The sequence below is a fragment of the Gopherus evgoodei genome, chromosome 21, assembly GCF_007399415.2.
Source record: "Gopherus evgoodei ecotype Sinaloan lineage chromosome 21, rGopEvg1_v1.p, whole genome shotgun sequence".
NCBI lineage: Eukaryota > Metazoa > Chordata > Testudines > Testudinidae > Gopherus > Gopherus evgoodei.
This window is the reverse complement of record NC_044342.1, coordinates 11,074,742-11,088,417: the sequence shown is the minus strand read 5'-3', so window position 1 is coordinate 11,088,417 and position 13,676 is coordinate 11,074,742. Positions and strand designations below refer to the sequence as shown.

The 13,676-nt window shown below is 62.8% G+C and overlaps 1 protein-coding gene across 1 annotated transcript; it reads right to left on the bottom strand.

The window, feature by feature from the left end:
- Positions 1 to 830: 830 nt before the first annotated feature.
- On the bottom strand, positions 831 to 8,425 carry LOC115638053 (poly [ADP-ribose] polymerase 2-like). Its single transcript, XM_030539647.1, has 12 exons — positions 8,357 to 8,425; positions 7,260 to 7,416; positions 7,061 to 7,179; positions 6,523 to 6,735; positions 6,039 to 6,173; positions 4,131 to 4,201; positions 3,674 to 3,724; positions 3,441 to 3,537; positions 3,201 to 3,276; positions 3,028 to 3,124; positions 1,792 to 1,945; positions 831 to 964 (listed from the first exon to the last, which is right to left on the bottom strand). Exons 2-12 carry the CDS (start codon positions 7,394 to 7,396, stop codon positions 831 to 833), a joined length of 1,284 nt encoding a protein of 427 aa, XP_030395507.1. The 5' UTR covers positions 7,397 to 7,416; positions 8,357 to 8,425.
- Between the last annotated feature and the right edge of the window lie 5,251 nt (positions 8,426 to 13,676).

Here is a 13,676-nt window from a genome sequence, read left to right as displayed (position 1 = left end):
TCAGAGCGGGGCAGGGTAGGGGGGCTCGGAGGGGCAGGGGTAGGGTTGCCAGATGTCCGGTTGCTGACTGGAACGCCCAGTCGAAAAGGGACCCTGGCAGCTCCGGTCAGCACTGCTGAAAGAGCCAGTAACAGTCCAGCTGGTGGCATAGCGGGGCTAAGGCAGGCTCCGTGCCTGTCCTGGCTCCGCGCAGCTTCCGGAGGCCGTGGCCTGTCCTCCCTCCAGCTCCCAGGCCACTGGGGCATCCAGGGGACTGCACGCTGCCCCCACCCCAAGCACCGTGGTTCCCGACCAATGGGAGCTGTGGGGGCAGCACCTGCGAACAGGGCAGTGCGCAGAACCACCTGGCTGTGCCTCCACATGGGAGCCGGGGGGGTGGGGGGGGACATGCCACTGCTTCTGGGAGCTGCTTGAAGTGAGCGGAGCCCAGAGTCTGTGCCCAACCCCTGCCCCCTCCAGACCCCTCGATCCCAGCCCAGAGCAACCCTTCTGCACCCCGAGCTGCAGCTCTCACTCCGACCACGCTGCAGCCCCCTGCACTCCAAACCCCTCACAGCCGAGCCCTCACACCCCATCTACCCTAACCCCCTGCCTAGCCCAGTGACGGTGGGCACAGCGAGTGCCAGAGGGAGGGGGGGATGGGTAGTGAGCAGGGGGCGGGGCCTCAGAGGAGGGGTGGGGCAAGGGTGTTTGGTTTTGTGCAAATAGAAAGTTGGCAACCCTAGGCAGGAGGTGCTCAGAGCGGGCGGGGGGCACTCAGCACAGCGGGGCATGCTGGGAGGAGCACTCGAGGGGGAGCGGGGTAGGGCACTTGGGGGCACTGACCAAAGTCATGGGGCACACGGGTGTAGAACTCGTTTGCAGGCTTCCAGCAGGGCCCGTCCAGTGTCCCCGGCCCGCAGAACCACCTCCACCTTCTGCAGTGACTGAAACCCAGCCCGGATCTGCTCCACCGTCAGCTTCCCTGGGGGGAGCAGGTCAGAACCACCAGCACCCAGCACACCCCAGGGCCCCCTGACCTCCCCCAGAGCCCCCCCAAACCCAGCCCGGATCTGCTCCACCGTCAGCTTCCCTGGGGGGAGCAGGTTCAGACCCAAACAGCGCCCGGCACCCCCCAGGGACCACTAACCTCCCCAGAGCCCCCCGAAACCCAGCCCGGATCTGCTCCACCATCGCTTCCTGGGGGAGCACGTTCAGAACCAACAGCGCACGGCACCCCCCAGGGCCCCCCCAAACCCAGCCTGGATCTGCTCCACCGTCAGCTTCCCTGGGGGAGGCAGGTCAGAACCAACAGCGCCCAGCACCCCCCAGGGCACCCTTGACCTCCCCTCAAAGCCCCCCCAAACCCAGCCTGGATCTGCTCCACCGTCAGCTTCTCTGGAGGGAGCAGGTCAGAACCACCAGCACCCAGCACCCCCAAGGGGCCCCTGAAGTCCCCCCAAACCCAGCCTGGATCTGCTGTCAGCTTCCCTGAGGGGAATGGGTCAGAACCACCAGCGCCTGGCACCCCCCCCAAGGGCCCCCTGAACTCCCCCCAGAGCCCCTGTACCCCAGATCCCCCTCAAACCCCGCCGGATCTGCTCCACCGTCAGCTTCCCTGGGGGAAGCAGGTCAGAACCACTGGCACCCAGTCCCCCCCAAAGGTCCCCCAACTCCCCCAAGATCCCCTGCCCCCCCAGAACCCTCTCAACCACAGCCCAGATCTGCTGTCAGCTTCCCTGGGGGGAATAGGTCAGACTCGCCGGGTCCCACTACCCACAATCCCTCCCACCCACATCCACGGGGGCTCACCAAGAGGAGCCTTCTTGGTGTCATACTTCATCTCCAGCACCATCTCCTCCATGGCCTGGAGGTCGCAGATCAGCCCCAGCAGCGCCTGCACTCGGGGGTCCAGTCGTGAGGCCGGTTTGGGCTGGGGTGCCCCTGTGCAGCTCAGCTCTGCGGCCTGGGCGGGGGGAGGGTCGTTACTGAATCTCCCAGCTGTGCCCGGAGCACCCCCATCCCGCCACTGCTCCCATGGAGGTGGGACACAGGGCCACTGCTTCTCCACGCAGGTTGGGGGGGCCTGCATGGGCTTCGGGATCCATGTGCAGGTCGTATGGGGTAGGGGGCTATGTGTAGGGGGTCACACTCACGGGGGAGGGGGGCGGCTGTCCTTGTGCAGGTCCTACGGGGGGCTGTAAAGGGGGGGTCACACTCATGGGGGGCCGGCTGTCCTTGTGCACATTGTAGGGGGGGGTCACACGGGTGGCTGTCCTTGTGCAGGTCGTATGGGGGGGCTGTAAGGGGAGGTCACACTCACGGGGGGCAGCTGTCCTTGTGCAGGTCGTATGGGGGGGCTGTAAGGGGGGTCACACTCATGGGAGGCCAGCTGTCCATGTGCAGGTCCTACGGGGGACGGGGGGGGCTGTAAGGGGGGGATCACACTCATGGGGGGCCAGCTGTCCTTGTGCAGGTCGTATGGGGGGTTGTAAGGGGAGGGTCACACAGGCAGCTGGCTGTCCTTGTGCACATCGTACGGGGGGGGCTGTAATGGAGGGGGGTCACATTCACGGGGGGCCGGCTGTCCATGTGCAGGTTATATGGGGGGGCTATAAGGGGGGTGTCACGGGGGGGCAACTGTCCTTGTGCAGGTTGTTTGGGGAGGGTGTAAGGGGGGGGACACTCACGGAGAGCCAGCTGTCCATGTGCAGGTTTTATGGGGGGGCTGTAAGGGGGAGGACACTCACAGGGGGCCGGCTGTCCATGTGCAGGTTTTATGGGGGGGCTGTAAGGGGAGTGTCACACAGGGGGGTGACTGTCCTTGTGCAGGTTGTTTGGGGGGGGTGTAAGGGGGGGGACACTCACGGAGAGCCAGCTGTCCATGTGCAGGTTTTATGGGGGGGGCTGTAAGGGGGAGGACACTCACAGGGGGCCGGCTGTCCTTGTGCAGGTTGTATGGGGGGCTGTAAGGGGGGTGTCACACAGGGGGGTGACTGTCCTTGTGCAGGTCGTATGGGGGGGTTGTAAGGGGGGAGACACACTCACAGGGGGCCGGCTGTCCATGTGCAGCAGGTCATACTTGCCAGGCACTTTCTGGAAGTTGCCCCGCTCGGCCCAGTGGTTTTTGGTCTTGTCAAGGAACCTGGGGAGAGAGCGGAGAGGGGGGCGAGGAGGGGGGCAGGCTCCAAGGGGCTTGGGGAGGGGAGGGGGGGACTCACTTCTTAGTGAAGACCTCCTTGGCCTGGGTGAGGTCCCCAGCGCAGGACACCAGTGCATGCTGGCCCGGCCGCCCCACTGCAGGAACACGACAAATGTGGTGATGGGGGACACTGCTCTCCCCCCCCAACCCCTGCCATGCACCCAGCCCCCGCCAAACCCCAGCCCCCGGCCAACCCCCCCCCCCATGTCTGGTGCCCCACAATAGTCACCCAGCCCCCCATGGCCCCCGCCCCGCTCACCACGCCCCCAGCGCATCCAGACGCTGTAGCTCCGCGGCCCATCGTCCTCCAGCAGCTGTAGGACGTAGAATTTGTTGTTGTTGAACTGGAGGTTGGTCTGGGGGATGGATGGACAGATGGGGGGCTGGGCATTAGGGACAGGGCTGGGGGGGTCTCTGCCCGCAGCAGCCCCCCTTCCCCCAGCTCCTGAACAGGTGGCTCCCCGGCCAGGAGGGCCACAGCGCTGCACTCACCTGGTTGAGCATCACATCGTAGACGTCGTCCCCTTCGCAGTACACGTGGGCCTGGGGGGAGATGGGCACTTCCTGAGCCGTAGCTAGCCCTGGGAGGCGATGGAGTGTGGGGAAGTCCCCTCTAGGGGGCACTGGCCCCAATCCCACCCCAGGGGCGACTGGCTGGCTCAGGGATGTGGGACTTTGCCTCTCTAGGAGGTACTGGCTCTGATCCCGCCCCAGGTCAGGGACTGGCTGGTTCAGGGGGTAAGGAATGGGGCATGGGCCTTTTTCCCTCTAGGGGCGCTGGCCCTGATCCTGCCCCAGGTCAGGGACTGGCTGGTTCAGGGGGCAGGGAATGGGGCATGGGGCTTTTTCCCTCTAGGGGGCACTGGCCCTGATCTCGCCCCAGGGCAGGGACTGGCTGGTTCAGGGGCGTGGGGACTGAACAGCCCCAGGGCAGGAGGTCTTGCGTTACCTTCCCCAGTTTAGCCAAGCACTCGGGATCCACCGGCGCCTTCCCCTTCACAATCAGGGTCTTGACGACCTCTGGGGGTGACAGACAGAAATAGGGGGGAGGGGGTGTTAAGAGATATCAGTGCAGGGATCCCGGGGACCTGAACCAAGGCAGGACCTGGTGCTCAAGGAACAACAGAGCTCCAGCCACACCACCAGCCCCTTCCCAGGCAGCCACGAGGAGCCAGCAGCGTCCAAGGCCGATGTCACACACTCCTAGCGCAGGATAGGGGAGGAACTTATAAACCACACCCATTTCCAAATCAGCTTGGCTGCCTAACTCGCACCCAAGAGTCACAAAAGAGCTGACCGAGATGAGCTCCGACCTGCTGGCATTCATCTGAAATCAACCCCAGGACAGAGGGAACATTCCTGAAGAGCCGATGAGTGCAGCGCAAGTGGGTAGCTTTAGGCCGGTTAGCCTGACAAAAAGCCCAGGCACAGTAACACAAAAGCTGCCGTGGGATTCAAGCAATCCCTGGTTAAAGCACAAGAACCTCAGCAAGGCCAGGCAGGTTTCATGGAAAACAAACAAAGCTGATCTCATCCGTTGGTGACGTTACGGGTTTCGTTGATACAGGGACTTTATATGGCGTGTGCAACTTGGCACTGTGTGACCCGACTGAAAACTGAGCACTGTGGGCTAGTGCCTGATGTAGATTAAAAACTGGCTAACTGATAGATCCCCACACATCGTCGCCACTGGGGAATCATTGTATCCAGGACGTTTTTGTCGGCGATGCCAGCTGATGGAGGGGGAAGTGATGCCAAGGTGGTGCCCGGCACCCCGGATTGCTTGGTGGCTACGCAGAATGAGGCTGAGCATGAACCGATGCGAAGTGACTCCTCCAGGAGCAGCAAGGCGGGGGCGTGGGGGCAGCTGGGATTCCTGAGCACACATTTTAGTTCAGAGGTGGGCAAACTATGGCCCGTGGGACCGTCCTGCCCGGCCCCCAAGCTCCTGGCCCCGGGAGGCTAGCCCCTGGCCCCTCCCCTGCCTCAGCTCGCTTGCTCACCGCCAGTGCAATGCTCTAGGCGGCAGAGCTGCGAGCTCCTGGGGCAGTGCAGCTGCAGAGTCTGGCCTGACCCCGTCTCTGTGCTGTGTGGTGGCAGTGGCGTGGCTGTAGCGCCACCAGTGCTCCAGGCAGCGCGGTAAGGGGGCAGGGAGCAGGGGGTTGGATAGAAGGCAGGGGAGTTCAGGGTGGTGGTCAGGGGGTGGGGGTGTGGATGGGGTCAAGGGGGGGAACAGAGGGTTGAATGGGAGCAAGCATCCTGGGGGGCAGTCAGGAAGGAGGAGGGGTGGGATGGGGCAGTAGGGGGCTGGAAGAATCATGTAATCATGTAATATGAGGGTTGGAAGGAACCTCAGGTCGTCATTTAGTCCAATCCCCTGCTCAAAGCAGGACCAATTCCCAGACAGATTTTTACCCCAGTTCCCTAAATGGCCCCTCAAGGACTGAACTCTGGGTTCAGCAGGCCAATGCTCAAACCACTGAGCTATCCCTCCCCCAAAAGAGAAGGGGTGGCTGGATGGGGCAGAGGTCCGGGGGGGGGGGGGGGTGTGTCAGGAATGAGAGGAGGGGTTGGATGGGGCAGCGGGGCTCCCAGGGGCGGTCAGGGGACAGGGAGAGCGGGGGTGTATGGAGAGGGCAGGAGTCCGGGGAGGGGCAGATAGTTGGTGGGGGGCCAGGCCACGACCCCCTCCCCTAACCAGTGCTCCATACAATTTACAAAACCTGATGTGGCCCTCAGGCCAAAAAGTTTTGCATGTCCCTGTTTTAGATGCTAATCTAGTGGAAGGGGGCAGAGCCAGAAAAACCAGGGCTGGAACAGCTGGCAGAGAGAGGCCAGCAGAGTTTGCACCCCTCACCTGTGCTCTCTTCCCCGGCTCTGGGGTTGGGGCTGGCCCCCACATCCTGGCGTCTCTTCGGCGCTGGGGGCCGTTGGGGGGACGAGGAGCCAGGGACAAAGCTGGGCTCAGATCCCCCATCATTATCCACAGCGTCTGTGAAGAGAGGCCACGGGTCAGAGGGGGAGGGGAGGGTGCCACACCCCAGAGCTGGCCGCATCTCAGCACCAGGTGAGTCACCCTGTGCATTGTCGCTGTGACCCAGCTGTGCTGGTGTCAGATTCTCCTCCCAGCTCCCTGGGGGATGATTAATGACTAACGAGCTTACACTCTGGCAGTGAGGCCTGCCCCGCCTCGGGTGCCCGAGACCTGCTCACCAACCGGAGCTGGGCCCTGGGAGCCTGAACCCCTTCTCCCGCTCCCCACAGAGCTTGCTCTACCCACTAGGCCCCACTCCTCTCCCAGAGCCTAGGAGAGAACCCAGGAGTCCTGGCTCTCTAGGTACCTGACTCCCTCCGCTCCATCCGGCGCTGGTACCCAGTTCTGACGTTGGTCTGGGTCATCTGTGCTGTGTCCAATGTGTAGCGGGTCCGACTGAACGTCACCTCTAGGCTGGGCCCCCCGTCGCCGTGCCGTGCTTGCTCCAGCGCCAGGCAGGTATCGGCAGGGTAGGGAAGCCATTCCCCCTCTTCGTCCCCCTGCCAGCACCACACGAAATCTGGGCCACGGGCATCCTGTTAGCTCCCTGCCAGTGCTAACCCCTAGGGTGCCCTGCAGCTCCCAGCCTCTAGGGCAGTGATGGTGACCGGGCATTGGATCCAAGTGTCCAGATGGCTGAGCAGGGCGTTCACCCCTGGGGGCCCAACAGCTCTCAGCCTCTGGGGCAGTGACCGTGACTGGGCCATGGGACACAGGTGTCCGGGCAGCACAGCAGGGTGCTGACCCCTAGCGGGCCCCATAACTTGGGAGTGATCAGGACAAGGCGTGGGACCCAGGCATCCAGGACAACACTGCTCCCCCGCCAGGGGTCCCTGGGCACTCACAGGAGTCCTGGTCCTGGACAGCGGCTGCCACGCATCTGTCCTGCCCCGTCTGCCCATCTCGCTGCACCATCCGCCGCAGGTCCACATGTGAGCCCACGGCCACGCTGGGCTTCCCTGCCCTGGGGGGAGATGGATGCGGCTCAGAGCCTGTGACTCCCCTGCCATGGCCCGGGCCACGATATGCCCTCCTGGCACTCACCTGGCTGCCTGTGTCAGCACCTCGCTCTGCTCAGGCACGAAGCGATGCCAGGTGCCACCGGGGTCCTGCCACTCCCAGCGCAGCTCCAGTGCCAGGCCCGCGCCCCTCGCCTCGGCTGCCCTTCGCTTCCGGCTCATCCTGGGAGTCACAAGCGGGGCTGGCGAGCAGAGAGAAGGGAGGCAGGGACCCACAGACTGTGATCCCCAAGCTCTACAGCCCCACATAGACCATTCTGCTACCATCCATATGGCCTGCATGGACCAGTACGCACACATCCCAGGCCATATAACCCCATATGAACCATTCAACTGCCATCCATACAGCCGTGTAAGGACCAGCACCTGCCCAGGACATATAGCCCTATACAGACCATCCTACCAAGATCCATATAGCCCAGTATTTACCAGCATAACCCTGCCCCCAGATCATAGAGCCCGAGATGGGCCATTCTACTGCAATTCATATAGCTTCTTACCCGCCCCCCCCAGCCATATAACCCTATATTGACCAGCCTACAGCAATTCATAGTTTTGTATGGATCAGCATCCCCCCCAAACACACAGCATATAACCTATACAGACTTTCCTATGGAGATCCACACAGCCTGTATGTACCAGCAGATCCCCAAAGCCACACAGACCTATATGAATGAGCATGTTCACCCACCCACACAGCCCTATATGGACCACCCCACCATGATCTACGGAGCGCTCCATGAACCAGTTCCCTCCCCCGCGGGGACTCTGCGTCCCCCCACCCAGCCTGCAATGCAATATCCTCACCCTCCGTGGTTTTCCCCCTTGACCCCTGCTCCTGTCTCCCAGAACACCAACCCCCACCGGGACTCCCAGAGCACCCCCTCCCCCACTGCATGCCCCCAGACCGCCACTGCAACCCCAGCCCTGTTGCACCCCCTAGGGTCCCCCTGCACCCCTCCCTCACTGTAACCCTGACCCATTGCACCCCCCAACCCTCCGCAACCCTTCCCCAGTGCAACCCCCCAACCACGCCTGCACCGCTTCCAGTGCTTCCCCGCCCCATTGCACCCCCATACACCCTTCCCGCATTGCACCCCCCAAGGGGTCCCCCTCCCCCACCTGGCAGCGGCAGCACCTCCCCACCCGCCCGCACTCCAGGGAAAGTTCCGGGAACCGAGCGCTCGAGGAGCCCGTCTCATTTGCATATCGCTTATTTGCGTTAGCCCCGCCCGTGGAGGAGCCCGAGTCCCGCCCCCTAGCGGGTAGGCGCGCAGGGCATTATGGGAGAGACGCACCGGGCTAGCACTCGGCGACACTCACTGGCAGGCGGAGCCGGTTCATTTGCATAGACGGAGGGGCGCATGCTGGGAGCCGGCCGCGCGCCCCCTAGATCAACCCTTCGGGTGAAGACGAGGGAGGGGTGCGATTTGCATACCCGCGGCGCATGCCGGGTAGTGCATTGCCTGCTCACCGTCACCTTGAAACAGGAGAGCATCTGGGAGGTTATATACCAGCGGTTAGAAATTAATCCTTTTCATTACCCCTCCCCTGCCACCTCTCACCAGCCGGTAGGTTAGTGAAATGAGCCTCAGGGGTCCTGCTCTGTCTGCTCCTCCTGAACCCTCTGTATGGGCCCTGCAGCTGCCTCGCAGCCTACTGTAAGCCATATAGATCTGTATGGGCCATGCAGCTGCCATACAAACCAGCTGTTAGATGGGGTAACCCCCTGTTCCCCCCAAACCACGGGGAAGATAAGATCCAGGTCTGTGAATATGGCCTGCCACCAAGATATTGACTTGCTGTTTATCCCGTGCAACTAAACAAGGCAGGGTCCAGAGTGTGGACACCAAGTGTCCTCGTTCTTAGGGCTGAAGGATGACACAGTCCTGCATTGAGCTGCTGGCTACGTTTTCAGCGATTGACCTTGCGACCTTCACTTGTTCCCCTTGTTCACTTGAATGTGATAGATAATACACCAGGGCAATATAGCTTTGTAGGTTAGGATTGCTCTACCCAGGAGGTGATTCTATACAGACCCTTCCCACAACCCCTTATATGGGTTCACAACCCAATCAGAGTCTTCTACTCAAATCCTTTTATAGCTGACCCTCCCTCCACATAGGCCATATAATCCCATATTGACCAGCACCCCTTCGTGGGTTCTTACAGAACCAAGCCAGAATCTCACCCCTACAGAACATGCCAGGCCATATATCCCAATCCAATCTGGTCCATGCGATCAGGCATAGCTTTTAACAAGGAGAGTAATTAACCTCAGGAACAACGTCCCAAGGACTGGGTGGATTCGCCATCGCTGATGATTTCTAAATCTCACTCAAATGTTTCAAGACCCGCTCCAGGAATTGTTTGGAACGGTTCTCTGGCCTGTGAGATACTAGGTCAGCCGAGAAGATCACAATGGTCCCCTTCAGGCCTTGGAATCTATGAAGCCCCCTGCTTGGGCTGATATAGTCCCATATGGACCACAGGGACTCCTAGCCCAGTTCAGATCATTGAACCTCCCCCCCCCCCCCAGATTCTGTATAGATGGCCCCAGTCTGGTTATTTTAGCTCATCCAGAACGGGACTGGGGCCGTTTCGGTAATCCATCTTATTTCAGGCTCCCCCCCCCCCCACTGCCCCAGCTATGAGCCCTTCTGCTACCTCTCTATGCAGATTATTTCTTCCCCTCCCGCAAGATTTTCAGCTTGTCTCCATTCACCTGGGCGCTGTGGACTCCGAGGCTGGGCATGACCCAGGTGTGGGTGGGACACCACCTACCACTGGGGAGGGTGGCTTCCCAGCAGGACAAGGGTCCCTGAGGAAATGGGGATCATCTTGCAAAAGGGTACAAATGCTTTATTTTAAAGCAGAAGCATCAGCCCAGCTTCCCCTTCTCCCCACATGCAGCCTGCAGACCATCCTCATCCTCGTTCCAGCGGTAGCTGGTCCCTGAACGCCAGAGCCGGGAGCTGGCGAAGATCCTAGCGGCCAGACCCTATCTGGTGGTGGAGCTAGCACCTGCCTCCCAGCAAGGTCTGGCTGTAACAGTGCCCAGTGATGGAGGGGGCAGTTCCCTGGCAAATCGCTCTCAAGATGCAAACGTGGCCCGAGCTTCCAGCCTACTTTGTCTCACTGCTGCTGCCGCGGCTGGGCCTCACAGCTGGGCAAAGCGGCCATGCCGAGTGCTCTCCCTGCAGGTAGTTGCAATCCTTCTGCTCGCCCCACCTTATTGAGCGCCTTTTGGGGGTGCAGCGCCCGGCACGGGCTGAGGAGAGCACAGCATTCGAGCGAGGCTCTAGGGCCAGGGCAGGGCTATATAGTCCCTGTAGCTGTGGCCATAGGGCTAGGGCTGTCTGTCTCCAAGGCCTCCCAGCTGGCAGAGTCCCGGCAGCCGGCGGACAGAGCCCCTTGGCCCGGGAGTGGATGCGCTGGTGCACCACCATGTTGGAGCGGGGTGGAAGCGTCGGCCGCACTGCGGGCAGGCGAAGGGGCGCTCGGCCGTATGGGTGCGCTGGTGACGGATAAGATTGGAGCTGCGGTGGAAGCGTCGGCCACATTCGCCACAGGCGTAGGGCTGCTCGCCGGTGTGGGTGCGCCGGTGCACGGTGAGGGCTGAGCTCTGGGCAAAGGCCTTGGGGCAGTCAGGGCAGCGGTAGGGGCGCCGCCGGTGTGGCTGCGCCGGTGGGTGGCCAGGTGGGAGCTTTGGGCAAAGGTTGGGGCAGTCGGGGCAGCGTAGGGGCGCTCGCCGTAGTGTGGCGCGGTCGTGGTGTGTGGGAGTGCGGGCCGTTGCACCACCATGTCAGAGCGCGGGCGAAGCTGCGCCACAGTCTCCGCAGCGGTAGGGCGACTCCTCCAGGTGGGCCCGCTGGTGGCGCCGGTGCACCGTGCTGTGGGCAAAGGCCAGGCACAGATGCCGCAATGGTAGGGCCGCTCTCGGTGTGGAGCGCCAGTGGCGCAGCAGCTCCGAGCTGCGGGAAAGCCCTTCACACTGGGCACAGCGGTAAGGCCGATCGGGCTGGTGCGTGCGCCGGTGCTGCGCGAGGTTGGAGCCAGTGCTGAAGCCCTTGCCGCAGTCGGCGCAGCGGTAGGGCCGCTCCCCAGTGTGGGTGCGGCCATGCACAGCCAGGTCGGCACGCCGGGCGAAGGTCTTGGGGCAGGCAGGGCAGGGGAAGGGGCGCTCACCAGTGTGAGCCCGCCGGTGCACTGCCAGGTTCGAGCGTTTTGCCAAAGCGCCGTCCGCACTCGGGGCAGGGGTGGGGGCGCTCGCCTGTGTGCACCCGCCGGTGCTTGGCCAGGCCCGAGCTCTGGCGAAGGCACGGCCACACTCCTCGCAGGCGTAGGGCGCTCGCCCGAGTGCGATCGCCGATGCACGATCAGCGTGGAGCTTTGTGAGAAGGCCTTGCCGCACACGCTGCACCCATACCGCCGGGGGCGCGCCGAGGCAGTTTGTCCCCCAGCCCTTGTCTGCTCCCCCTCCCCCACGGCCTGGCCCCCATGGTCCCCCCTCCTTCGGCCACCCAGATCTGAAAGTGTCCTCATGTCTCCATGCACCTCTTCCCACCACACATCCGGCCCCACGTCTCACTGGCCCAGTGCCCGCCGTCGCCATCCCCCTCCTGCTGGGGGGCACTGGCTCCACCCTGCTGTGGGCATCCTCGGGCTACAAGCCCAGCCGGGGTCAACATCACAGGAGGGGACCCCTGGGCCACTGCTCCACGGCCCGGCACCTGCGGGAGGAGAAACACCAGGGAGATGGAAGCGCCCCAGGCTGCCTGTTGCCACTCGGGGATGGGAATCGCGTGGGGCAGTTGGCAGCCTGGACGCCTGGGTTCTATCCCAGTTCTAGGAGGAAAGCGGGGGGGGTGTCTAGTGGTTGGGGGGAGGGGGATCCCAGACTCCTGGGTTCCGAGCCCCGCCCGGGGGGGGAGTCTAGTGGCTGGCGGAGGGGCCGGACTCCTGGGTTCCGAGCCAGCAGCCGCCCCCGCCCACAGCACTGGCCCGGCCAGCTCTTACCGCAGGGGGCGCCACGCTCCGCTGGGACCCCGTGGGATCCAGTGTCCCCCGGTTGACTACCGCTCCCGGCATGCCACGCGCGGGACTGCAAGTCCCGGCATGCCTGCGGGGCCTCCCCGCCCCTGCGCTGGAGGGGGGGGTAGATGTATGGCCTGCGCCCCAGCTCTCCCGTGCATCCAAGCTCCTGCTTCCCCATCCTATGCCCAATCTCCTGCAACCCCAGCTCTCCCTGTGCACCCCAATTCTGCACCCCCATCCTTGTACCCCCAGCCCGCCAGTTGCACCCCAGCTCTCCCTGTGCGCCCAACTCCTGCACCCCATCCCTGTACCCCCAGCCCTACCAGTGCGCCCCCAGCTCTTCCCGTGCACCCAATCTCCTGCACCCGTCTCTTCCAATTCCCAACCAGGGAATCTCCATGTGGTGTTATGTGCAGCTGTTCCCCAGCTGCCCCACCCCAGAGCTGGCCTGATCTCAGTGCCAAGCTAGCCCACCCCAGACTAGCTGCATCTCAGCACCGGAACCACTGTATGCAGGAAGCCCAGGCAAGGGGACAGCGCGAGGGACTAAGGGTGGCTTGGTGGGCTGTGATTCCTGCTCAGCATAGCCCTTTCCACACATGGTCTGCACCCTGCCCCTCACCGTCCCAAACACGAAAGCAGTGAGTTCTGCATTCACAGACTGATGTCCCCCTAACACCTACGGGCTCTCCTCTCCCGCATTAGAGTATACACATGAATCTCCGGCGCTGGCTGATGGCCTCTAAGGTACTGGGGTCCAGCTGCTATGGGTCCATACATGATACCCAGGGGGGGCAATGTAGAGGGCTGCCCCAGAGCCCAGTGACACATAGCACCAAAATCCTGCTCTGAGCCAGGCTGATAGCCCCCTCCTTGGGGGCTGCCTGCAGGTGTGGAGGGCAGTGGGCATGGCAAATGTAGCCCAGGAGAGAGGATGGGGCACTGCCTCTGAGATGAAGCCAGCTCTGGGGTGGGGCACCCGGGGAACAGCCACATATACCATGCACAGTGATGGCTTGTCTGGTGCTGGGATGCGGAACAGCCAGACAACACTGCAAAGAGATAGGAGACCCCCATCTCCCCCACCCCACCAGGTTGTGGGCAATAAATCCAGCCCAGCTCTGGCACGTCCATCCACCTGCAACTGCCAGCTGACTTCCCCCCATCTGGCAGCCCCAGCTTCCTTCTCATCCCCTGCCCCCGGGCACACGCTCCCCCAAACAAACCCCCAGCTCAAGCGGCTGGCCAGCAAACCACCATCACATGCTGGCTGCAATGGCTGCACTGGCCACAATCCACCACCTGGCCACTGGCCGCATTGACTTCATGGAGACCCCATTGCAGGCAGGGCATGACCTGGATGACCCCAGGGATCTGGGAGCAGAATCCAGCCCTGTCCCCACCT